This window comes from Perognathus longimembris, chromosome 13 (genome assembly GCF_023159225.1).
Source record: "Perognathus longimembris pacificus isolate PPM17 chromosome 13, ASM2315922v1, whole genome shotgun sequence".
Taxonomy (NCBI): domain Eukaryota; kingdom Metazoa; phylum Chordata; class Mammalia; order Rodentia; family Heteromyidae; genus Perognathus; species Perognathus longimembris.
Window position 1 is genome coordinate 17,594,317 of NC_063173.1, and position 26,450 is coordinate 17,620,766.

Sequence of the window (26,450 nt, forward strand, 5' to 3'; positions counted from 1 at the left end):
TGGCTTCCTTTAATTCTATTTGTAGCTGCCTTGAAGCCTTCTGGCAAATGTACCATTTGCACACTTTCAGAGGCATCAGAGTTTTCTCTTGCCTGTGTTTTCTCATGTGTGTATTCCTTTACATGTCATGTTCTTTATATTGAAAACTGGATGGTTAAGATACTACAGCAACTCTGGATGCTAATTCTGACACCTGTCCCCCGGGGCTGTTGTTGTTTGCTCATTTATTTGCTTAGTGACATGGCTGGACTCTTTCCAAGACTTTTCTAATTGCATGAAGCCTCTGATTATGCTCCTTAGAAGCCCACCTTTGGGTGTACACAGTCACCCTGGGTGGCCCTCATTGAGCTGGACGTCTTTCTCTTTTCTCTTTGATTAGGCTGTCTACCTTTGGTGGTGCTCTTGGCTGATTGCTCAGTGTTTTTCTTAGTATTCTGAAGCCTAAATTGTCTACGTATAGTCAAGGCCAGTCTGAGCCATGTTCCTACCACCTGAGGGCTCTGCTTCACTGTCTCTTCTCCTGGTTCTGTCAATGCTGGCTGGTCTGTGGTTTGGTTTGTTACTCTTATGGAGCTATCAGCTGCCTTGTAGTTACTTGCCACCAAAATCTTCTTTGTTTTTGAAAGTATCCTTAGACTTGTTCTTTTTCACATTTTAAAGTAAAATGACTTCTTGGAGTGGAAAGCAGCAGAGCTTAAGTAGAATGTTTGTGCTGTGTTCTGGAGTTAAGTGTTTTTTTGTCGGTTATGGGGCTTGAACTCAGGGCCTGGGTGCTGTCCTTGAGCTTCTTTGTGCTCAAGGCTAGTGTTCTACCACTTGAGCCACAGTACTACTTCTGGTTTTTGAGTGGTTAATTGGAAATAAGAGTCTCACAAGGACTTTTCTGCCTGGGCTGGCTTCAATCCACAATTCTCAGATCTTAGCCTCCTGAGTAGCTAGGATTACAGGCATGAGCCATTGGTGCCCAGCTTACTAAGTGCTTCTTTTGGAGAAATTTTCGTTTGTTTTGGGCCTGTCACTAGGTAGAAGAGATAGTCTTCAGTCCTTTCTGCTTTCTTCTCTCTGGTATAGTTTCTGCCCTACAAGTGAGTCAGGATGAGGGTCAGGCCTGGTCTCCTCAGCCTGCCCACTCTGGGAGTGAGGGCTGGTGGCAGAGAGCCCTAGGCCTCTCAGCTTCTTGCTTAGGATAGAGTTTCTGCAGAAAGAGCTGCGGTGGGTGGGAAATACTGGAGGCCTGGCCCTCCTGGAGAGTTAGGATCGCCTGGGCTGTGATTGCTGTGGTTTTCTTTTCTTTTTTTCTTTCTTTTTTTTTTTTTTGCCAGTCCTGGGCCTTGGACTCGGCCTGAGCACTGTCCCTGGCTTCTTTTTGCTCAAGGCTAACACTCTGCCACTTGAACCACAGCGCCACTTCTGGCCGTTTTCTATATATGTGGTGCTGGGGAATTGAACCCAGGGCTTCATGTATATGAGGCAAGCACTCTTGCCACTAGGCCATATTCCCAGTCCTGCTGTGGTTTTCATTTACTTGGAATAGATTCTCACCAGGGAAACAGAAGGGAGTGCATTCCGCCTGACATGCTGTAGACTCTCAGAGTTATAAGATTTAGTAGATCTCTCTCTCTCTCTCTCTCTCTCTGCTGGAGATTGAACCCAGGGCCTTTACATGCTAGGGGAACACTCTAGCATCATCAACTACCCTGCTGCTGGCAGGTTTTCTTAGATAAGTGCTTTCGCACATGAATGTTCTATGCCCTTAGGATAATTTCCAGAGACTTTAAATAGTTGTTTTGTTTTAATTAAAAAAAAAATTGCTACCGGTTTTACTTGCTCCGCTGAGGAGAGGAGGATTGAGGGGTCCTTTTGCCACCCATTTGGCAGGACCCCTGGTACAAGTTTTAAGGAATACTGTGTAGGATAATAGCACTATTCAGAAAGAGCTCAAGAAATGGGTGTCCAATCACATGAATATGTTACAAGTGAATATAACTCAGTGTCTGTCCTAAAACTCCCTTTGCAAAATGTTGGGGCTTACCAGAGGACTTCTATTTACCTAATTGGTTTTTATGTTGACTGGGCACATTGTTGGGATGAAATCCTAATGGGTCTAATAGTTTTTCTTCTATTTTTATTGAATGTTGACAATGTTTGGCTCTCGTGTGTGTAAGTACGACTGTGTGTTTGTCTAATGACCTTCAATCCTGCTTTTCTGGGGATGGGTTTTTGATTGGTAGAAACTGGAGGAGGCAGCATCTCGTGCCGCTGAAGAGGAGCAAAAACGCCTGCAGACTCAAGTGGAACTGCAGGCCAGGTTCAGCACTGAGCTAGAGCGTGAGAAACTGGTAAGGACTACCTGGCTGGCTAAAGCTGCTGTCTGAGCTCTCACAGCCAACCTCATGGTGTGGGTGGTGGAGTGGAAGGAGGGAGGAGGACTAGAAGGCTGGAGTGAGGTCTTTTGAAAAGTATTTTCGGTGGTTTTGGGTTTGAACTCAGTGTACTGCTAAGCAAGTAAACAAATGCTGTGTACCACTTGAACTATGTACCTCCAATCATTTTTACTTTAGTTATGTTAAGATAGGGTCTCAAAGTTTTGCCTAGTGCTGGCCTCAGACCAAGTTTCCAATCTCGGCTTCCTAAGTAACTGTTATTATAGGTGTGAGCCACCCAACCCAGTCTTAGTTGTCTTATCACTGGCTTTGCTTCTGACTTGCAGGGCGCTCGGAGAGTTATGTGCTCATTCATTTTCCCTGTCCTAAGCACCTTCTATGTACTAGGTACTGTGCCAGAGATGGAAAGGTGAAAGAGAGAACTGGTTTTTAAGACCTCTAAGCAAAAGTTTATGAAATGGCATGATAAATGCTTGGTTAGTATACTGTATATCCTGAGTTGCCTGGGACAGTCCCTGTTATCCTGGGATAATTATTAGTAATATCCCTTTCTTAAAAGATTGTGGTTTGGAAAATAAATAACTGTGAGAAAGCAAGCACAGGTTCCACGAGATTTCTCTTCTCTACTGAGCAAAGTGGGGGGTCTGAAGCCATAAGAAATCTGGATTCTAGTTAGCTGCTCCTGGCAGCTCTGCTTTATCCCAGAGGCTCCAATTCCAGCCTGCTGTGTATAGCTAGCTGGTTAATTAGATCACAGTGCAATGCTATGTGGAGAGTGCTGAGCCCAGTGCCTAAATGTGCTCCTGGCATTTACTTTAGTTGCATGGTTGCTTAGTGTCACAAGAGCTGTTTGTGTTCTGGAGTCTGTGTGGGCAGTGCTGTACTCACAGTCTGGACCTGGCCTTCCTCTCTTCCTCTCTTCCTCTCTTCCTCTCTTCTGCTGGCCTGCCTGCCTTCCTCCCTCCCTTCCTTCCTTCCTTCCTTCCTTTCCTTCCTCCCTCCCTCCCTCCCTCCCTCCCTCCCTCCCTCCCTCCCTCCCTCCCTCCCTCCCTCCCTCCCTCTCTTCCTTCCTTCCTTCCTTTCCTCCCTCCCTCCCTCCCTCCCTCCCTCCCTCCCTCCCTCCCTACTGAGCACAAGCTTTGTCTTCATAAGTGCTGGGGTTATCTGGTCATCTCTCCTGACTTTTTTTTTTTTTTTTTTTTTTTTTTTTTGCCAGTCCTGGGCCTTGGACTCAGGGCCTGAGTACTGTCCTAGCTTTTTTTTGCTCAAGGCTAGCACTCTACCACTTCAGCCACAGGGCCACTTCTGGTCGTTTTCTATATATGTGGTGCTGGGAAATCAAACCCAAGGCTTCATGTATACGAGGCAAGCACTCTTGCCACTAGGCCACACTCCCAGCCCTCTCCTGACTCTTAATGAGGGCAAAGGGAGCTAATGCTAGTGAGATTATGTTGTAAACTGTAGAGATACATACTAATGTGCATGATATTAAATTTACTACTACTACTATTACTACTGCTATTCTTTTGCCAGTCCTGGGGCTTGAACTTAGGGCCTGGGCACTGTCCCTGAGCTTCTTTTGCTCAAGGCTAGCACTCTACCACTTGGCCCACAGCACCATTCTGACCTTTTCTGTTTATATGGTACTGATGAATTGAATCCAGGGCTTCATGCATGCTAGCCAAGCACTCCACCACTAAGCCACATTCCCAGCCCCTGGTATTATATCTAGACTACCTTTATCTTTTAGTTCTTAAGTCCAGGATCAAAATTTTGTACATATATGTTTGAAATCAAGGGGTGTCCTACTTCTGCTTAGCTTTATTGTTCAAGGCTATCAATACTACATGAGCTACGCTTCTACTTCTGGCTTGGGGCCGGTTAATTGGAGATAAGACTGTCTAGGAGTTGTCTGCTAGAACTGGCTTCCAATTGAGATGCTGAGATTGCAGCCTCTTGAATAGTTTAGGATTACAAACTTAAGCCACTGGCATCTGACTAGGATTAAACAGCAGGGAAGAACCATTCTCTCTCATTCTCTCTCTCTCTCTCTCTCTCTCTCTCTCTCTCTCTCTCTCTCTCTCTCCCTCTTGTTAAGACACTGACTCAACTCTGGAGTTCCCCCAGGGCTATGGCTCCCTGAGTGAGGAGTTGGGAGGCTGTAGGGGCCTGAAGAGTCTTCTACAGGCCAGGCCCTTCTCCCCCAGAATCCTACTACGTGGGCTTCTCTGTTTGGGCAAAGGTTCATTCATTTCAGAGTACATTTGGTAGAGGGTGTGGCTATAAGACAGAAAGCAAATTATATGGGAAAATACTTTCTTTTCCTGACTTATATCAGAGTGTTGAGTGGAAAGGATGGAAAGTATACGAAAGAAGAATGCGGAGTTGGGTTGTAGTTTGTTCCATTGGATTCTTGGATAGCTGGTATTGGGCATCAGGGATCATTTTCTGACTCCCAGGTGCGTCCTGTTGCCCTGATGAGCTGCGGCTGTGGGCGTCCCTCAAGATGCAGGGTGGAGTGGGAGCTGGGAGCCTTGTCCCGAGGGAGAAGTCAACCTGTGTTGAAACAGGACCATGGCCCTTTTCCACCTTCAGATCAGACAGCAGATGGAAGAGCAGGTTGCCCAGAAGTCCTCGGAGCTGGAGCAGTATTTGCAGCGAGTACGGGAGCTAGAGGACATGTACCTAAAACTTCAGGAGGCTCTGGAGGATGAGAGGCAGGCCCGGCAGGATGAAGAGATGGTGCGGAAGCTTCAGGCCAGGTGAGTTTGTAAATTTTGCCTCTGTGCACTTTGCCCGGGCTCCTAAGGTCATGGGATGACAATGAGTGGCAGAAAGTTGTAGTGTTTGGAAAATTCAAGTTCTGGAAATTTCTGGAAGCTGAACTACACTGTATCTCATTATAATTTTTTTCCCCACTGAAGTTTAGGATCTGGAAGGCCTAGGAGTATTCCTTAGTCCTGCCTGCATTACCAGCAGCTGGTGTAGTGCCTAACACTCAGTGCCCAAGGAATATTTTTTGAATGAGGGAATGGGTTCAAGTTCTCCCTGTTCAGGCCACACTTGCTCTACTACTCTTTTTTTTTTTTTTTTTTTTTTTGCCAGTCCTGGGCCTTGGACTCAGGGCCTGAGCACTGTCCCTGGCTTCTTTTTGCTCAAGGCTAGCACTCTGCCACTTGAGCCACAGCGCCACTTCTGGCTGTTTTCTGTATATATGGTGCTGGGGAATCGAACCCAGGGCCTCATGTATACGAGGCAAGCTCTCTTGCCACTAGGCCATATCCCCAGCCCCCCCCCCCCCACTTGCTCTAATACGTTTCCTGTCTTTGAAGTCAGTTAGAGACTAGGCTTCACAATGATGAGTTGGTATTTTGATTTCCAGCCATAATATGTCCTGGCTGTGTAACTTTAGAAAAGTCACTATTTTGAGCCTTTAGTTCCTTACCTATAAAATAAAGGTAATGACCAACTTTGTAGAGTAGTGAAGATAGACTTGGTCATTCCTACAGAGTGCTGCTTTCAGTTCCTTAACTCATTTGTAGATGGGAAAGATACAGCTTGTAGAGAATGTCAAAAAGACACTGACAGGCTAGAATGATAGTTTCCGGCTGAGAAGATTATTTAAAATATCAGAAGAATAAGTACAGGATCCAAGAGACTTGGCTGAATAGCAATTCATAAAAAAGGAATCAGGGGTTCACTTCCCTGGGATGTGGTTGCCAAAACCTGTTCTCCTAGGCAATCTTAATGGACGTGACGTGTCCAATGAAGTCATAGTCCCACGGCAGTAATGTGAATTGCTGTTCACTCAGCACTTGCTGCGTGGTTGGCTTTGCAGTTCCTTACATGCATTAGCATGTTCACGACATCAGCAAACCTCTAGTGGTGGGTATGGGTTGTTTTTGTTTGTTTTTTGAGGTGGGCTCTTACTCTTCCCCAGGCTGGCCTCATGCCACCTCAGTCTCTTGAGTGGCGGGGACTGCAGGGACATATGCGCCCAGCGGATTGCTTTTTCTCTAAATGAGAAAGCCCATGCACAGCAAGGGAGAGAGGTGCTAAAGTCTTCAGTCAAAGGTTTGTTTGAAAACCACAGAAACTTATTTGGTTTAAATGAAACAATAAAACTATTGGGTAGCTCTTTGTTTACCAATTCCATGCGAAGGCAGGTGGCCAGTCCTTGAAACAGTCAGCCCAGGCTACGGAAGAGCCCCGGAGAAGATTCTACTCACAGGGTACTGAGTGTCATCAGAGCCATTGTTCTTGCTGCCACTTGGCACTGGGTGATGCTGCCACAGGGAAGGCCAGTTCACTGATTCTTTGTGTCAGTTGCTGCTGTGGAGTTCCAGGAGGGGCATCTGCTTAGCCACGCTCAGCTCTTGCTGCCACGGGTGAGGGCAAGCGTGTGGCCTCTCTCCGTGGTGCACACTAGCACTGCCTCTCATCAAGACTCCTGCTCTGCAGATTTTCTAGATGCCTGAAAGCCGGGGGAGGGGACCCAGGTGCTGGGCAGCCTGATTCCCCACAAATGTCCATCCATCCCTCTTCCCTACTTGACTATTCGGATGAAAAACTGGAAGCCCTTCCAGTCTCTTTCATGTTACAGCTCAGAGGAACACGCAGAAGGAAGGCACAATAGGAAAAGCACACCGAGGGGAGTCCGCATTGAGACCGCCCGTGCAGCGCTGCGCTCAGCTGCGGACACCGCACTGCAGCGGGTCTCCAGGAGGGATCGTGGAAGGGTGTTGAGTGGAGAAGGGCAGCACGGTCAATTTCTCTCCTTCCTTGCTCTTGCTAGAAGAGAGCAGATGCTGCCGGGAGTGGTGGTCCCCTGCCATGGGACTTATTACTAGCCCCGTGTCCTGACCAGGACTGGCGTCTGACCACACCATCTGCACTTGGACTATAGGTTAGGGCTGTGCGTTGGTTTATTTATTTAAATGCTTTTGCAGCTGGGTGATCTCTAATCGGTAACCTGTTATTGCAGATCACTTTTTGGGGTCACACACACCTGGGCTGAAATCCCTTATGACCTCTTCTGCTGCTTTCCATTGCTTCATCTGCAAGGCAGGGCTAATCCCTTGCAGGGTTGTGGGGGGATTAGGAATAATGAGGGCAAAGTGTCTTGCAGGTAGTCACTATGCAGTAAATGGTACCCATTGTTCTCCTTGCTGCTCTTCAGCTTCATTGCTTTCATTATCAGCTTTTTCCTTGATAATAGGTCTTTATCAGATGAAGAAATGCTTTCATGGAGCAACCAGGGAAATTTCATAACTTGGCCCCAATCCCTGGCAGATGGTGGCTTCACACTGGCCACTTAGCCTTCGTGCCTCGCTTCTATCATCTCCCAAAGGTGAACAACAATAGTGGTTCACTAGTCGCTGGGAGGACCAGTGGGAAATGCACACTGGCAGCTCACTTCCTGCCTCACATGCAGCAGTGCAACAAAAAACAAAACAACAACGCTCCTTTTCTCTGAAAAAGGTAAGCTTGAGAGAGCTTGGAGCAGGCTCCGTGGGCCGCTCGCCAGCGTTGTCACGACGAGGCGTTTCTCCGGCTTTCATTTTCCTCCATGTAAAACGAGAGGGGCATTCGATGCCATAAGAATCCTCTCCTCACTGGGAGAGAGCGAGGAGAGGGATGACATTGTCAAGAAAGAAATGAGCTCTTTACATGACTTACGCAACTGTAGCCCCTCTGTACATCATCTTTATAACAACAATTAAAATTTGCTCTAAAAAAACCCAGAAGATCTTTTTCTCCGGCCTGCCTCTCTCGGGTCAGGCGTGGTCCCTGCCCAGGATGCCACCCGAGTCTCCTCTGCATCGCAGGTTGCTGGAGGAAGAGTCCTCCAAGAGGGCAGAGCTGGAGAAGTGGCACTTGGAGCAGCAGCAGGCCATACAGATGACGGAGGCGGAGAAGCAGGAGCTGGAGCACCAGCGTGTGGAGAAGGAGCGGGCCCTGCAGGAGGCCATGGCGCAGCTGGCGCAGCTTGAGCAGGAGCGGAAGCAAACGCTGGAGCAGTATGAGGTAGCTGGGCTCATCCCTGGACGCCCCTGTGTTGCAGTCCTCGGGAACTCTTCAGGAGGGCTGGGGATGTAGCTCACAGGCAGAGTGTGGGGCCGAGTGTCTGTGAGCCCCGGCTTCCATCTCCTACGCAAAGTAAGAGGCCAAGTGCCAGTGCCTCTGCAATCCGAGCTACTCAGGAGGCTGAGATCTGAAGATGGCAGTTCGAAGCTAGCCCAGGCAGGCAAGTCCATGAGACTCTTATCTGCAATTAACCACCAGAAAACTGGACGTGGTGCTGTGGCTCAAAGTGATAGAGTGCTAGCCTTACTCAAAAGAGCTCAGGGACAGCGCACAGGCCCCGAGTTCAAGCCCTGTGACCACCACTACCACTGACAAATGAACAAAATGAAAAATCTCAAATTTTCTGAGACATAAACATTAGCTTCGCTATCACCATGAAGCTGTAGGGAGAGGCTCATAGTATAGGGAAGAGGCTAGAGGAAGCTTCTCCAGGGTGTGCGGTATGTCTGTCAGAACCCCAGCAGGACCCTATAGAAATGTGAGCAGGGGAAATTGAGTTTGTAAAGCGACTGGCTAGCTGACTAGCTGTAATAGAACTGCCTGAAGAGCATGGGGCGGGCTGACGCGGGCAGCCACAGGGACGGGACATGCCTGCTGGAGGCCCCCTGCGGCTCCTCACAGTGCTGTGCTCCAGCCTTCCTCGGAGGGGGCCGTGTGCAGAGAAGCCACCCCTGGAGGTGTACCACTGCACCCTTCTGGGGGTGATCACCAGGGGTGTTATGGGGGCCGGCTTCAGAGGGCTCCTAATGTCCCTTCAGCACCCAATGCGGACAAAACTAGCAGCCCTGGGGAGTGGAGGCGGTCAGCAGGCAGGCCAGGGAAGGGTGGCTATGGAGGCGAGAGGCAGTCAGAGAGGGGGAGCGGAGAGGAGAAAACCAATAAATGCATTTGAGCCCTGGCTAGTCATGAATATCAGTAAGCCTTTGATTCAAATCAACACCTACCTGTCAGCACTAGCAAGTGTGAGGCCTTGGTTCAAACTCAGTACCCCAAACAAAGAAAAATAAAGGCCCAGGACTAGGCCCAGGGATAGGGTCTAGTGGCAAGAGTGCTTGCCTTGTATACATGAAGCCCTAGGTTCAATTCCCCAGCACCACATATACAGAAAACAGCCAGAAGTGGCGCTGTGGCTCAAGTGGCAGAGTGCCAACCTTGAGCAAAAAGAAGCCAGGGACAGTGCTCAGGCCCTGAGTCCAAAGCCCAGGATTGGCAAAAGAAAAAACAAAAAATAAAACAAAAAAAATAAATAAAGGCCCGAATAGCTGGGCATGATGGCATACACCTGTAATCCCAGCACTCAAGAAGCTGAGGCAGTCACCCCAGTTAGAATGGCCTATACTCTGAACTCAGGAAACAACAAATGCTGGAGGGGGTGCAGGGAAAGAGGAACCCTTCTCCATTGTTGGTGGGAGTGCAAATTAGTACAACCACTTTGGAGAACAGAATGGAGGTTCCTCAAAAAGCTCAATATAGACCTACCCTATGACCCAGCCATACCACTCCTAGGCATCTATCCTAAACAGCAAAACCTAAGATATCAAAAAGACATTTGTACTTCCATGTTTATCGTGGCACAATTCACAATAGCCAAAATATGGAAACAACCCAGATGCCCCTCCACAGACGAATGGATCCAAAAAATATGGTACTTATACACAATGGAATACTACATAGCGATTAGGAATGGTGAAATATTGTTATTCGCAGGGAAATGATCAGAACTCGAACAAATAATGTTGAGCGAGACAAGCCTAGAACACAGAAAACAAAGGGGCATGATCTCCCTGATACACGACTGTTAACAAAGGGAGACGGAGAGACAGTAGAGACCCAAGTCTGTGAATACTATATATGTTCTTGATACATTGTATATTACATATATGTCTACCTGACCTAGAGAAGGGATAGAAAAACAGGACGTAAGATATCACAAGAAATGTACACACTGCCCTACTATGTAACTGTACCCTTTTTGCACAACACCTTGTAAAAAAAAAATTGTGTGCAATTAATAAACAAATTTAAAAAAAAAAGCTGAGGCAGGACCGTAAATGCAGGGCCAGCCTGGAGATACATGGGGATATGAATGAAGACTGTCAAAAATAAAAGGTGAGAGGAGAGGAGAGGGTTTGCAGGGCCTTAACACATTTGTGAGTATGGCTCTGGAGTCAGATGGCCTGGTTTCAATCGTGGCTCTCTTGCTTCTCCCCGAGTGACCTGGGGCCCATTACCTAACGGCTCTGGATCCTTGTTTCCGCTGCTGTAGGATAGGGTAATCATAGTTCTTGCTTCTTAAGAGTTGCTCTGAGTATGTAGTGAGGTCATCCACAAACAGTCCTTGTGCTTTGGTCCTTAAACGGCCGTTTGTGTTCCAGGGAGTTAAAAAGAAGCTAGAGATGGCGACGAGTCTGACCAAGAGCTGGAAGGACAAAGTGGCTCATCACGAGGGACTAATACGATTGATAGAACCAGGTAAGAGTTTTTTTTTTTTAAATAAGAATATATGTATCTTAGAATTTATTTTCTATTGTATTTGCCCATTTGAGTTGCTCTTTAAAAAAATAAAACAAGAAGGCTGGCCTAGCATGCTTGAAGCCCTGGGTTCGAGTCCTCAGCACCACATACACAGAAAAAGCCGGAAGTGGGCACTGTGGCTCAAGAGGCAGAGTGCTGGCCTTGAGCAAAAAGAAGCCAGGGACAGTGCTCAGGCCCCGAGTTCAAGCCCTAGGACTGGCAAAAAAAAATAATAACAGAACCAAGAAATCATTTTTAGCTCAAATATATGAAGCTCACACTTTGTAAGGCATGCTCCTCTTGCGTAGCTTGCACTGTGTTGGTAAGAGGCGCAGATGGCCTTGTGTATGTCATGTAGTCCTGTTAGTGCCTCTGGCTTTGTGGGTATTCCTCAGAGAAGAAATGAGGTAGAAAGGTGAGAGAGTTTTGTCTAGGGAGGAGAAATGGAGCACTCACTGGAGAATGCACGCTTCCTGCATTTTAAACATGCTTGTCTCTTAGGTTCCAAGAACCCTCATCTGATCACAAACTGGGGACCAGCAGCCTTCACCCAGGCAGAGCTGGAGGAGAGAGAGAAGAACTGGAAAGAAAAGAAGACCACCGAGTGACTGCGCCCCCGGTCATAGGGACACCCAGTGTGGCCGAGAGCTGTACACTGCAGACAAACGACGCTGGCTTTGCTGCTTCTAATTCCCCTTGCCTCTTATGGGCTCAGTGTCCTAAGGAAGCCTCATTTACCTTCCTGCAAATAAGGGCTTACCTGAAAAGAAAAAATGGCACCACCAAGCTCTTGATTCACACTGTCTTTGAACCTTTCAGCTTCTAGTTAGCTCAAACTCTTGTATGCACTCTAGAGGGAGGCAGAGCGCAGGCCCCAGGGCTCGTTCCCCAGCCGATCTGAGCCTCTGTAGGCTGGGAGTCGGTGCTTCCCTTTGCCAGTATGTTTCCTCCACTGAGTGTGGTTTTGACCTGTCTGCCTGGCAGTCAGTGCCAGGTGGCATGGAAGGCCTTTAACCACTGGGCTCTAGTGGAGGAGCATGGCATTACTGCCATTTCCTGGGTGCCCTTCTGGAGATGAGGCGCTCAGTGGGGTGTCCTAGCCTCTATGAGCTTTCCCTTCCGCACTGCCGTTCCCACTTCCTTTGCCCTCACCTCGGGCGAAAATGTCCCCTTGCCCACGTGTACTCTCACTTTATTCTCTCAGTGGTTCTCTCTCTCTCTCTGTCTGTCTCCCACCTGCATGCCATGCTGTGAGAGGATTGTGTTGAACGGTGGAGAGACGCTAACTAGAAAACTGAATAACTTATAAAGCAGACTATGCACATGGGTAGGGGCAGTTGACTGCACATGTGCTAGTTAGATTTAAGATGCCATCCTAGTAGCTCAGCTGTGGTGTTAGATTTTTCTAGGAGAGCGGCCTTTAACTTTCCCTTCCTCTGTAGGTGACATAGAGGAACTTCCCAGTAAAAATAAGGGTAGCAAAAGAAAATTGGAGTCATAGTTCTTATGCATCTAATTTGAAAGGGACAAAGAGGAAGGTTTTCATATATAACCTGTTTGGGGATTGAGAATAGTATTTATGAAGTCAACCTTCTGATGTTAATTCCCACTTATAAGCAGCAATAGCTCCATGGACAGCAGTGATAATTTAAATGGTGAAAACCAATGAGTTGACTCAGTTGTAATGGATAAGACTGGATTCAGCTGGTTGAATTCTGTCTGTACAAGCATTTAGATGAGGACAGAGAATTCATGGATTCCTGTTGTGCCAGCCTCAAAACAGGAGCCATTCCAAAGAGATGGACATACCTAGAGAGAATGGTTGAGGTTCAGCGTGTGTTTTATTTACACAATAGGGAACTAGAACTTAAGTCCGTGACTTCATTCTTTATGACTGGAAATAGTTGCCAATGACACCATCTTCAGGAAATTGTCTTAAATTTTTGAGCTGTTTTATAGAAGGGCAACTTTATTTCATCTTTTGTAGTTGCCTTGTAAAAGTATATGTTTTTGTCTAAACTTTGTAACATGTGCCTTCCAAGTTTAGAGGCCAATATGGCTCTTGGTTTCTGCCCAGCCACTTATCAGTATTATCATTAGTTCAGTGACTAACAGGCGTATTAGACCAGTGAAGAACCATGGAACCTTTGTATGGCTTGACTGTGTCTCATACCAGGGAACTCCACTGCCCCTCATAAATCACAAAGAAGCCAGTGACCTGTGGGAAATCTGGGGAGTCCAGCAGCCCTTGGATGGGGGGAGGTTTCTGCTTTGGGGTGTGGGGAAATTGGCTGTGCCTCCCTCAGCCTGGCTTTCCTGCAACTACAGCTAGAAATGACCTGGGGTGTAGCTGCTCCAGCCCAGGGCTCCGGTGGACCTCTTTATCATGTGTGGCTATGCACAGGTGTGCAAGGTGTGCCTAGCACACACTGCCGATCTCACCCTGGCTTCCCACACTGCACCGTCAGGAGGCAGAGCTCCTCAACAGCCGGTGCAGAAGACTGTGCGGGTCCTGTGTAGAATGGTATCTTGAGACTAACTGAACTCCTAATACTGAAAGTGGTTTGAACTGTCAGCGTGCCTGCAGCCCACTTCTACTTCTGTAATTACTGTAATTCTGGAATGTTTGAATGTTTATTATAATCAGGCCTTCCCATAATAATGAAAGGATAGGATTGTTTTCATGAATTGTACACAAAAAGAGTTTTCAAAGTGTGTTTTTGTGATTTGTTGTATTAAGAGGGAAAAATATTTATAATTTTCAGTCAGTCGTATCTAAAAATTGTACCATGTAATGTGTTCGACTTTATTTTTTTCTAATTTTTTAAGGTATATTATGATTTTTTTTGTATTTTTTTTTAAAATAAAGTGGACCCAGTAAGAAAACTAAAATTGCCAGAACTTCACACGTTTTGTCTGGTTTAATAAAACAGTGGGGTAACGTTTTGTGTGTGCGCGTGGACTGTCATATAGTGATTCAGACTTTGGCTGGGGCCCCTTCCTGCAAACACTGGGTTTGGAGTTCAGGCCCCCCAAGACCTTAACGGTGGCCTCGTGTGTGGTCTTGTCACAGGCGTGGGGAACACACGGCGGATGTGTCAGCTCACCAGCGGGAACTTCCCAACGCAGTTTCCCCCCTCTAACCTCTTTGTTTTTATGCCTTTCTGTTTTTCTTTCACCAGAGTAAGCAGTGTGGCTTTTTGTGTTGTTTGTGGGGTTGCCAGGATTGAACGCCCTATTCTAGGGGGGCAGGCCCACCGGATCTGGTGTGACTGTTTCTTAGAGTAAGGGAGGGCAGTCGGCACTGTTCTTTCTCTTTTGCCCTAAGGGCACTTTGCCCCCAGGGGGCGCTTGGCAGGGCCTGGAGCCATTTGTGTTTTCCACACCTGGAGGGCGTTGCCTGCCTCTGGTTGTAGGCCCGTTGTTCACATGCTGGAGCCTAGTGCTTCCTTTTTTTTTGTTTTTTTGCCTGGGCCTTGGACTCAGGGCTTGAGCACTGTCCCTGGCTTCTTTTTGCTCAAGGCTACCACTCTGCCACTTGAGCCACAGCGCCACTTCTGGCCATTTTCTGTATATGTGGTGCTGAGGAATCGAACCCAGGGCTTCATGTATATGAGGCAAGCACTGTACCACTAGGCCATATTCCCATATTCCCAGACAAGCACTTCTTCTTTAAGGTGCCCTTGGAGTTGCTGGTCTCCTCAGTGTCAGTGAAGCACACCTGGCAGAGGAAGAGTTGGTTAGTAACCTGTGCTCCTCTGCAGACAGATAGGCTCCCCTCCAGAACACAACGGCTCTGAGCTCAGGGCTTCCCTGGAAGGCATCCTCCGGGCCCGAGTGTGTCCCCAAAGGGTGTGTGCTGGAAACCTCAACCCTGCGTCAAGCGCGTTGGGAGGTGGGTCCAATAAGGGTAAGCAGGCCCTAAAGCCCATGCTCGGTGCAGTGAGTTGTTACCGCGAGACTGGGTCTGCTATCGCGAGAGTGGGTTTGTTATAAAAAGGGAATTTTTGCCTGCTGGGCGTTTCCCTTTTACCCTGTGCCGACACAACGGAAGTCCTGCAGGCGGTGACCCCACCAAATCTTCAGTGCCACAGCCTTCCTTCCGCACCGTGAGAAGCGAATCAGTTCTTTATTGTTTGGCTGTGGGAGGTGGCCTGCTGGTACAAAGGGGGCTCACCTGGAAGGGACTGGCAGAGGGCAGGGGCGCTGGCCCACTGGGTGTGGGGGGGGCCTTTGGCAGGGCAAATCTGCTGGAGGGAACTGCTTTGGATGTGTATTAAAGGCTTTCCGTGATAGGGGTTGTTGAGTAGAAGTGACAAGGCTGCGTGGTTCCTGAGTCTTCCACGAGTGTGGAGCAGGGTGGTGCGAGCGCCACGTGGTGAGTGTGTAGTCACATTTGCCGCCCCGGAGGCCGCGTGTTGGTTTTAACGTGAAGTAGCGCAGCCGCAGGCCCGGCTGTCCAGGTGGGGCGAGGGCCAGGTGACTAAAGCCAGGCTGCGCGGAAAAGGCAGCCGTGTGTCTCCAGTGCAGACTACGTGCTTACAGTATAGCCAAAGGATTTTATTTGGGGAATAGCTTAAGAAATACTCCTTTTCATTCCCATTTTACACACACGTGCCTTTCCCCCAATATGATACTAAAAGAATCACCCTCAACTTGAAGAGACTATTAAGCAACAGCTACTGAAGTTAACGACGCCTACCTAGTGCCTGCAACTGTCCTGCCCAAGAGAAATGGGGCTTTTGTCCTCCAAAGACTTGAACAAGACGATTCATAGCAGCTGTTTAAGTGAAGCCAGGCCCCAGCGGCTGGGCAGAAAGGCGTGATGAGGTAGGTCCTTTCCTTGGGGATCAAAGGAATGAGACTGACCCAATGCCAAAGTATAACAAAGTTTATTTTGCGCCAAGCATCGAGATCCCTAGCTGACCGGGGCAGGGCCCTGATCTCACAGGCTACTTTTAAAGCAAAAAGAACGAACGGCAAACCGCAAAGCTGCCATTGTCAACAGCTGCCCTTGAGCACCATTGGCTCACGCAAAGGAAATTCCAGCATGGGTTTTCCTGATTGGCTATCTACCCTTGCAGTTACCTATTTTGGCTTTGACATCAGGGGAACTGACAGCAGGTGGTCACGTAGCACTGACACAGGGTGGGGGGGGGTTAATGCAGGGGGTAGAGCAAGTCACAAATGGGTTAAGCAAGCCGTTTACAGAAGCAGAATTCTGTGGTCAGGCTGACTTAGTACCAACTTTATTTTAACAATTGCTACCACATTTTCCCATTACCACTAAGCAAGCTTGAGCGGGCTAAAACAATCCAGTACTCACTCATAAGTGGACCAACCCAACAGTTACCATGGTATTTCTACTACTATTTTGGTTATTTCTATAGTCTATGACTATGATTATTTTTTTTTTTTACTGTCCGTTACCATGGTTGCTACCTAGGTACAGAGGGGAACAAGGGCTCCCTATATTTTTAAATGTCAAACTATAAAGAAACTAGTCTCACAGGTGGGGGTGCGGCCCTCTAGCATGGAGTCACCACCAGGTTTTAGAAGCTGTTATTTTAACACTAAAACTCACAATATTTAGTCACTCAGGTTCTCAGGTTAGTCCTTACACTTTTTTTTTTTTTTTTTTTTTGGCCAGTCCTGGGCCTTGGACTCAGGACCTGAGCACTGTCCCTGGCTTCTTTTTTGCTCAAGGCTAGCACTCTGCCACTTGAGCCACAGGGCCACTTCTGGCCGTTTTCTGTATATGTGGTGCTGGGGAATCGAACCCAGGGCCTCATGTATACAAGGCGAACACCCTTGCCACTAGGCCATATCCCCAGCCCCAGTCCTTACACTTTCTCAACAGCGATTTGGGTGTTATGCATATGCCTGTAGTCCTAGTTTCATTGGGAAGCCTAAAATGGGTACATGCCTGGGGAGGCAGCAAAACCCCTATCTTGAAAATAACCAGCACAAAAAAGGCTGGAGGTATGTTTCAACAGTGAAACAGCCGGCTGCTTCACACAAGGTCTTCAGCGCAGTGAAATGAGATAAGATGGCCCTAAAGGAGAAATAACCAGCAGCTCTGCCCGCAGAGGAGGCGGATGGCCTGTGGCATCCGTTCAGGTAAACGACACTTAAGAAAGAACACGTCCAGGAGATGTGGATGAGCCCCGCATGAACCCTGTCAGGCAAAACCCCCAACCCGGGAGACCACTAAGTATGTGATGGCATTTATATTTCTTCCACAACATGGACGGTTATTGCCTGGAGCGGCCGCTGGCTGGGATGCGGGGAGCAGGCGGAGGTCATTGACTCTCAAGCGCTGTGGAAGCGCTGTCGGGGCAGGAGTGCTTCCAGCGTGCTTCCAGCGTGCTTGAACCCAAGCCGCTCCCCTGGCAGAGAGGACCTGGCATGCGGATCCAGGCTGGATGCCCGGTGGTCTTCGGCCCCGCGGCTCCTGTGTGGGTTTCATCAAGACGTTAACCATTTTATTTCCCAGTGTGCCTGCCCCGTGTCATCTGCCAGTCGGGGCAGGGCCGACCTTTGCCAGGCCTGAATTCATCGTCCGCTGACCCTTGTGAGGCTGCTGAGTCTTTGGTCCTGGGTACTGGGCACATTTGTGGGGGCTGGGGGGTCCACTGTCCCAGGCTGCCCAACTAGGATCTCTTTGTTCCCAGCTGGAGGGAATTTGGATCCAAGATCCTCGTGGGGGTCAGGGGGAGCACTTCATTCCCGAGCCCCAAGCCCCGGGATGAAGCTGAGCTTCCCAGTTAAACAGACCTGGGTGCATTGGGGTTCAGCCTGGCACCTGGGGGCACGCACCATGGCCGCCTGCCCCTCCCTGGAGAGGGGGCTGCCTCTGGCTCCTGCCTGAGAACGGGCGCCTCCCCTAGCCCCTCAGGATCTTGTCGGGGTGCAGTTTCCTTGGAGCCGCGTGGAGAGGGGCTTTCCGTGTAGCCCGGCCAGGCCAGCTGGTGCCCAGGCAGATTCTGAGGAAAGCCAGACTGAAGGAGGGGGGGGGGGCACGCGAGGCTGCGGGAGAGTTAGGGAAACACCTCAAGGACTGCCATGTCCCTACACGCAGGGCTGCAACGGCAGGTGTCTGAATGGAGGAGGGAACAGAGGGGCCCCAAAGGAGGGCCGACTACACCCACTTCCCAGAGGCCCAGGGAGGCCCCGCAGTGGAGCTCCTGGGCCTGGAACTGCCCCCTCCAGGTGACTCTCTCCCCAGTACTCCTGCTCAGAAGACCTCCAGCTTCCTTTAGGGGGTGCTGTGGCATTGCTGGGCTCAGCCCTTGGCTGCTGCTGTTCCCCCCCCCCCCCCCCAGTGCCTTAGCAGCTTGGGGTGGGGTACTGAGGTGTGTTGGCACTAGAGCACCAAGAAATACCCAGACTCCATAAGGCAGAGCTGACTGATGACACAGTTCCAAGTAGGCCCTCAGCGCTGGGGTTCAGGGCCTTTCTGAAATTGATGCTTTGTCCTCAAATGCGACCCCCGACCCCCCCCCCCCCCCACGCCCCGGGACTCCATCAGAGCTAGAAACAGAAAGCAAAGATTGACTTAGCCCTCATAAATGTTCTTTGAGGAATTTCTGGTCTACTTTGAGTGTAGAGTCCTCACTCTAAAGTTAAGGGCCACTTCTTCTCCCCCTCCTCCCCTTTCTTCCTCCTTTTGACACTCAAGTCCTGGGGCTGGAACCCTGTGCTGCTGTTTGCTGTTTTTTGTTTTTTTTTCTCAAGGCTGTTATTTTACCACTTTAGTCACACTCCACTTCTGGTTTTTTTGGTAGTTAACTGAGGTTAGAGTTACATGGGCTTTTCCAGCCTGAGCTGGTTTTGAACAGCAGTCCTCAGCTCTCAGCCTTCTGAATGGCTAGGATTACAGGCATGCAGCCCCAGCACCTGGCCTTTAAGTGAATACCAGTCTATGTGGAAGATGGTGCAAGTTCTAGCAAGTTCTGGCCTCTGTTTTCCAGTGAATTTGGACTCTTAATGCAAACAGACACTGGAAGGCTTGAAATTTCCCGAAGTTGTCTGGATGGACAACTGGTTTGACTTGGGGGCTGTCTGCCTCTGTCTCATTTCTCTCTCTCTCATAAAATCTGGTAGCTTTTTTAAAATTAAAAAGTAATATATTCCCAGTGTGGAAAAACTGGCAAAAGCCAACAGTGTAAAGAGAATAAACTCCAGTAATTCTCACCCTGGGGACCAATCAGCTCGGGCGCCCCAAGCTTGGGGAGGGGGAGACTAGGCAGCGCGGGTGCTGTTGGGCCTCACGGCCACCAGGTGGCAGGCGCGCGCCGCGGGAGTGCTGCCCGGGGTCCTGAGCCTGGGGGGCGGGGTGGGGTGGGGTGGGGTGGGGTGGAAGGAGCGCCCGCTCGCCTCTCCGTTCGGTGCGATCCCTCAAACGACCTATGCACCGAGTGAAGCTCGGGGAGCCAGGCAGTGGCTCAAGGGGACGTAGGCAGTGCCATCCTCCCCGGGGGTGGGGGTGGGGGTGGGGGCTGGGGGGAGGGGGGGTGTCAAATGACTGCTCCCGTCCCTCAAGACCCCGGGCTCTGCGGCCACAGCCTCCGGCGCGGGCTTTCCCCGAGGAGAGGGGCGAGAAGGGGGGGGGAGGGAGGGAGCCCGCCAGCCGCGCTCTGTTTCCTGACTTCCTTGACCCCGGCCGTCCCCGAGGAGGCCCCAGCCCGGCGGCAAGGTCGCGCGGGGCGAAATTCCAGCCCGAGGCCGGAGCAGGGACTCCAGTGCTCACGATAAGGCGCAAGGAGGGACACGGCGTGTCCACCCCGCACCCCCCACTCTGTCAGCACCTCGGCTCGGGTGAAGCCTCGGCTGCAGACAGCCTGACGGGGAGAAGAGACAAAGATAGACTGGGGGCCGATAAGGGCAGAGCCAGCTGGGGGGGGTGGGTGGGGGTGGGGGGGAGGGAACGCAGGGGTGAAGATGGGGCGATGGGGGGGGGGGGAGGGTGGCAGTGGGGCTGCAGCTCCGGGATCAGAAGAGGCCCCTGCATCCCGCCTGCTGGGGCTGAGGAGGAGGCGTGGGGGAGGGCTGGGGGGGAGGGGGAGGGGAATGGCGTGGGCTGGGCAGCTTGCAGCGGGTACTCGGGAGCCCTGGGCTCGGTGCTGGGGGGCGATGGAGCCAGGACGGAGCCTCCAGGAGGGAAGACCCGAGGAGGGCTCGAGGGGGAGGCCGTGCTGCCGGTGTCCCCGCTGCTCTGCGGGTGGCAGAATGGTGGCACCCAGCGCGGGCTGTTTGGCTTGCGAGTGAGCCAGGCTGACTGGCAGCTGGGGCGCCCTCCCCCCCCCCCCCCCACCCAGGGCCTGCGCTCACACCTGCACCCCCTGACACATCCACCCAGGAATGGGGCGTGGTGTGCGGCTGAGTCACGCGTGCTCACCTGACTGTGAGTCACCCTCTCCCGGCCACCCCGAGCCAGGCGCCAGGCGTGTTTGCCACCTTTGTTTAGACGTGCAGGGCCCACAAGGGCACCCAGGCAAGTGTGCCCAGCAAGCACCCTTGGGCGCCCGCCCGCCCACCGCACGCGGGTGGAGTGAATTTGTGAGAGAGCCGGCAGATGACCAGCACCACAGAGGACACGGGTGGCAGCCACGCTGCTTGGTGTGGGTGGGGGGTGTGGGCAGCGCGGCGGGCGGCCCCGCTCTCGTCTAGGGAGTTGTCCTGTTCCAAATATAGCCGCCCGGGTGGGCAGGGGGCCAGGGCGGCCTCGCAGCCCGTGACTTCACCCGCCCGGCCCGGCCCCCGAGGACTTGAAGAAAACCCACCGAGGGAGGCCTGGCTTTCCACAGCCGGGCTGAGCTGTGCGTGTGCGTGTGCGTGCGTGTGCATGCGTGTGCGTGTGTGTTTCGCAATGTCACTGCTGTAGGACAGGGGGCTGTGCAGATGGCCCAGGGACACAGGCTGTGGACTGGCTTCCGGAGAACTCCCTGTCCTGATGGCTGGGCCCGCGGGCAGGAGAGCCGGTCACTGGAGAGCTGGGGTGAGCTCCGCCTGCGCTGGCCTGGAGGGTGCCAAACCCTGGCCTCGCCTAGGCCCGCCCGCCTCTGGCCCCGCTGGCTCCCAGGGCCGCCTCTCCCGCCAGCCAGCGCAGCCTCATTTCATCTGCACCGCGGCAGGTGTCTTCCCCGGCGGTGAGGCCCCTCCCGGCCTCCTGCCCCAGCTGCCGGCTTTCTCCCAGTTATGCCCCCAACGCCGCCCTTCTGTGTGACAGCCTCTCAGGAGGCCTGCCCTCCCCCGCTCCCTCCCCCAGGCTGATGGGTGGTGGGTGATTTCCAGGGCACTGAGGGATTGCAGAAATGAAGGAACCAGGGGGCTCTTTGACTGACAGAGAACTAGACTACGGAGGGAGGTAGATGTAGGCCTGCAGACATGGCTGCGGTGATGCCAGTTACTGCAGGTTGTTGTTGTAGCAAGGCACGAAAGAACCAGATGTCCTCAGGGCAGAGGGGCCACCTTGCGGGCCACACTGGCCTCGGACCTCGGGGAGAGGGAGCTGGGAGGTTGGGTGGCAGCTCTCCATCTCTCGAGGAGGCCCCGGGTCCCTCCATAGCTGTGTGCCTGCCCGTCAGCTGCTGCCCTCACTCCTGCTCCCGAAGGCTGGCGTGGGGGCTGCTGTGTGGCAGGTGGCGCCTTCACGAAGCCACATGTGCTGAAACACGTGTGACGCGGGCTTCCTCACGGGGCAGAAAGCAAGTGGGCAGAAGCTGACAACGTGGAGGGCACTCAGAGGGCCCCCCTGGCCCCGCCCTGCGAGGGCAGAGGTCTCCAGGGAGGGAGGGCGCCCTGGGAAGGCATCTGGGAAGGGGGTAGGGCAAGTGCAGTGGCCTGGAGCTGGGAACCCACTCTGCCGGTTTGTGTAGCTGATGGCTCATGGATGGGAGTTGGTATAAAAAAAAGAACATTTAGGCAAGAACATCATTAAGATTGTGGTCAAAGCAACTATGAAGACGGGGCTTCTGTTTCTGAAGCGGTAAGGGGTGCAGGAGCGGATGTAACTTCAGTTATATCTGGGTTGGGATACCTTCAAGTGGGGATTCTAAGAGGAGGTAGAGGACTCAGGAGGGAGGCCTGACCTAGAGTTAGTATGAGACTGACTGTCACTTAGATGACATTGAAAGCCACACGATTGGATGAGACCATGGAAAGAGTGGGAAGGAAAGAGGGGCGAGGACTGGCTCTGGCCCACCCCACGGTTAGAGGGTGGTGGGAAAATAACCACCAAAGGAGACCTAGAATAAATGGACAGTGAGGTTGGAGGAAAAAATAAAATACAGGGGCTGGGAATGTGGCTTGGTGGCAGAGTGTTTGCCTAGCATGCATGAAGCCCTGGGTTCGATTCCTCAGCACCACATACACAGAAAAAGCCAGAAGTGGCGCTGTGGCTCAAGTGGCAGAGTGTTAGCCTTGAGCAAAAAGAAGCCAGGGACAGTGTCCAGACCCTGAGTCCAAGCCCCAGGACTGGCAAAAACAAAGACAGGCACATGAGGCAGATATCGGGAGGATGGAGGTTCGAGGCCAGCCTGGGTGGGGAATTAGCAAGACCCCATCAGAATAAAGACAAGTGAGGATGGCCTAGGCACCAGAGATCTTGTGATCCCAGTGACATAGGAGCTGGAGGTGGGAGAATCCGGTCCAAGGCTGGACTTAGGCAAAGAGTTTGAGACCATATTTGAAAAGCTGCTAAAATGAAAAGAGGCTAGAGGTATGGCTTATGTGGTAGAGCACCTGTTTTAGCCAGCATGAGGCCCTGCGTTCAAACGCAAGTACTTCTAAAAAAAATGAATGAACGAGAGAAAAGGAATGAGGTGAGTGTTGGCAGCAAGAGGGGAGGAGTGTGTTCAGAAGCCGCTCCTGCCTCGGGTAGAGCGCGGGCGCGAGCCAGTGGCTTAGAAGATGCTGGCGGTCCTCCTCACCCGGCTCTCCCTTGGGTGAGGTGGCCTGCTCCCATCACTGGGGACGAGGCCACCTGGCTGAGCCATGCAGTCACCTGAGATGGGGACACTTGACAGGTCATAGAGACCATGGCCGTTCAGAGCTGGGGCTGGAAGTGACCCAGTACTGGGGCTTGAACTCAGGGCCCTGGAGCTCTTGCTTAGCTTTCTTGCTGATGTTCTATCACTTGAGCCACATTTCAGTTGCAGCTTTTTTTTTTTGCCAGTCCTGGGGCTTGGACTCAGGGCCTGAGCACTGTCCCTGGCTTCCTTTTGCTCAAGGCTAGCACTCTGCCACTTGAGCCACAGCGCCACTTCTGGCCGTTTTCTGTATATGTGGTGCTGGGGAATTGAACCCAGGGCCTCATGTATATGAGACAAGCACTCTTGCCACTAGGCCATATCCCCAGCCCGTTTGCAGCTTTTTGTTAGTAGTGAATAGGAGTCTCTCTGATTTGTCTGCCTGGACTGACCTTGAATCTTGTTCCTTGAATCTGTCACCACCTGCACAGACAGCCTCTCCTGGATGCTTTATGTCCATCTGTTAGTTACATAGGTGTGTGGGTGTCTTACATAGATTGGCAGACATGTAAGAGATATGGGTATCTATGGTATATATACAACCATGCATACAAAATGTAAGATCTCTCCCCCCCGCCTTCCCCCCCCCCCCCCCCAGAGTTGCCTTTAGTTGAGGAAGAGTATTTGGTCTAACTAATGAGTATCCAGGGATGTAGAACTCATTTCACTGAACACACTTGAGCTCATCAGAATCTTTAGTTTACCTCAGAAAGAAGAGGTGGGTATGTGGCTACTTGAGCTTAAATAAACTGTTCAGTGGCAACTCCTTTGTATAAGTAGTTAAATAATGACATTATATAACATAAAAAATATGAAATCCAAGGACTGGAGGCATGGCTCAAGTGGTAAAACACCTGCCTGGAAAACCTGAGCTTAAACCCCAGTACTACAGAAATTACATCTGAGATCTAGCTGGGCATGGTGTCTCAAGCCTCCATCCCTAGCTACTTGGAAGGTAGCGATGGAGGGATCATGGCTATAGGCCATCTAGTGTGTGTGTGTGTGAGTGTTGTGGGGGGAGCTCTTAAGATTCTGTCCTGGGGCTGGGAATATGGCCTAGTGGCAGGAGAGCTTGCCTCCTATACATGAAGCCCTGGGTTCAATTCCCCAGCACCACATATATAGAAAATGGCCAGAAGTGGCGCTGTGACTCAAATGGTAAAGTGCTATCGCTGGGCAAAAAGAAGCCAGGGACAGTGCTCAGGCCCTGAGTCCAAGGCCCACGACTGGCCCCCCCCACCCCCCCAAAAAAGATTCTGTCTTGACCAATGGCTAGGTATGGTGGTGGCTCATACTTGTCATGCTAGGAGCAACAGGAAGCGCTAATAGGAGGACCATGACCCAGTCACACCTGGGCATTAACCAAAATGCCATCTCCAAAGAACCAGCCCATAGCCACGATCCAGTGGCTCACGCCTATATTGCGAGCTACTGAGGTGGCTGAGACCCGAGGATCATAATTCAAAACCACCCTGTGCAGACAAATCCCCTGTGCAGAGACTCATTGCTAAATAACCTGAGCCAGAAGCGGAGACATGGCTCAAATAATAGAGCACCAGCTGAAAAAGCCGTGTGTGGGGGTGGGGGGACCGGGGGACCCGCACAGAGGAGGGCTGGAGGCATGTCTCACCAGTAGAGCACCGCCTGTGCAAGTGTGAGGGTTCGGATTCAAGCCTCAACTGGTACCACAAACCCGAATTTAAAAAAATCTAAAGTACAAAACACTCTGAAACCTTAAGACTGAATGGTGGCCTGGCACCACTTGTGGAAAATTCCACACCTAACCTCACGTGACAGATTGCAATCAAAAGGGTGCATCAAAAAAATACTGTTTAAAATTCCCTCCAGGCTGTGTGTATAAGGGTCATACGAAACATGAGTGGATTTCATGTTTAGACTTGGCTGCTGTCTCTGCAATCTCTCACAAGTTCCGTGCAAACCATCTGAGATCCTTAGCTCTGATCCTTACACTCTGATCCTTACACTCTGATCCTTAGCACTTGGAAACGGGATCTGAACCTCGGTCTTTTCAAGGACGAATGGGCTATGCAAATATTCATCAGGCAACCAGATAACGTATCATAGGAGCAGAGGAGAGTTTGGACTGATGGGGCACCAGACTGGGAAAGATAGACACAGCTAGGTGGACAGAATGTTCTAGAGGATGGTTGGTAGCTAGTTCCTATGGCCCAGGAAGCAAAGGCTCCCACACTCCGTCTGCTGATGCTTTGATCTTAGACTTCCCACTCCCCAGAACCATGAGGAAGATGTGTTCATACACTTCCTGCCTGTGGTGTTCTGTCAGGCAGCCTGGATTGACTCAGACATGGTTAAATGGGCCCTTGAGAATACATGAATCTTCAATTGTGGCTGAATAGAAAATGGATGAATGGATGGCTGGATGGACAGACAGCTTGCTTGGTGGCCCTCAAACATACCTGGGAGAATTGTTCTGTTGAATGAGTTTCTGGGTGGTGTCAAGCTCCAGGTCTGCGGTCATCCTCGTGAGAACCAGCTCCATGACATTCTGGGGTTATCCCACCCCGGATAGCTGGGGAGAGGTTGCCCGGCTTGCAGTGGCGGAGCTGGGGCCTCGGGCTGGGGGTGCCTTCTAGCACATCACAGGCAACAGCCTAACTTCCACTGTGGCCTGGGGACTCTGGCTCATTTTTCTAGAGGCTTAGTGCTTTTCTTTAGGGCATCATGGCTCCCCTCAACATAATTCTTGCCTTCAGCTAAGATTGTAAGGACTGGTAAGGACACTGGCATTAGTTGTGGGACCCATAGAGCAATCAGGGCAGGGCCCTTGCCAGCCAAGGTTCAAGCAGCCAGCTTTGCCAGGTCAGAAATGGTCCCTCTGAAAGCCAGGCGCCAGTGGCTTCTGCCTGTGATTCTAGCTACTTAGGAGGCTAAGACTGAGAATTGAGGTTCAAAGCCAGCCAGGAAGAAAAGTCCATGAGACTCTTAATCTCCAATTTAGAGAGAGAGAGAGAGAGAGAGAGAGAGAGAGAGAGAGAGAGAGAGAGAGAGAGAGAGAGAGAGGAGAGAGAGGGGAGAGAAAGAGAGAGAACCACTGAGAGAATAAAGCGAGAGTACACATGGGCAAGGGGACATTTTCCTCTGAGGTGTAAAACAGAAATAAAAACAGAAAGCTCCTCTAGCCCACTGGGGCCTGCCACCCTCAGAGTCCCCCCTGGGGTCGTATGTGCCCACTCTGGCCTGCTGGGGCCTGCCACCCCTCAGAGTTCCCCCCCCCCAACCCGGGGGCCGTGTGTGTCCACTCTGGTGCGGCCCCTGCTCTGCCAAGTTGCCCTGGGAAGTCTTGCTGCTTGCTTGGAAACTCTTTTGCTGCGGCATGATGTCACTACATGCGGATGGAGGTTGACCTCAAACTCCCATTGCCACCCCTGTGTCTGTCATCCTCCGTCTCAGG

At 51.2% G+C, this 26,450-nt stretch overlaps 1 protein-coding gene across 3 annotated transcripts in view; it reads left to right on the forward strand.

Annotated features, from left to right (window-relative positions):
* Positions 1-23,198, forward strand: part of Swap70 (switching B cell complex subunit SWAP70) — an 85,930-nt gene extending 62,732 nt beyond the window's left edge. For 2 of the 3 annotated variants that reach the window (XM_048359589.1, XM_048359590.1), the window contains 5 exons: positions 2,232-2,339; positions 4,980-5,146; positions 8,213-8,411; positions 10,847-10,943; positions 11,487-13,931. In XM_048359589.1, coding sequence (XP_048215546.1) covers positions 2,232-2,339; positions 4,980-5,146; positions 8,213-8,411; positions 10,847-10,943; positions 11,487-11,593 — 678 coding nt within the window. In that variant the 3' untranslated portion in view covers positions 11,594-13,931. Of the gene's footprint in view, positions 1-2,231; positions 2,340-4,979; positions 5,147-8,212; positions 8,412-10,846; positions 10,944-11,486; positions 13,932-23,146 lie in introns of those variants that run through there. The other variant, XR_007212923.1, reaches the window with a different exon arrangement.
* The last annotated feature ends 3,252 nt before the right edge of the window (positions 23,199-26,450 follow it).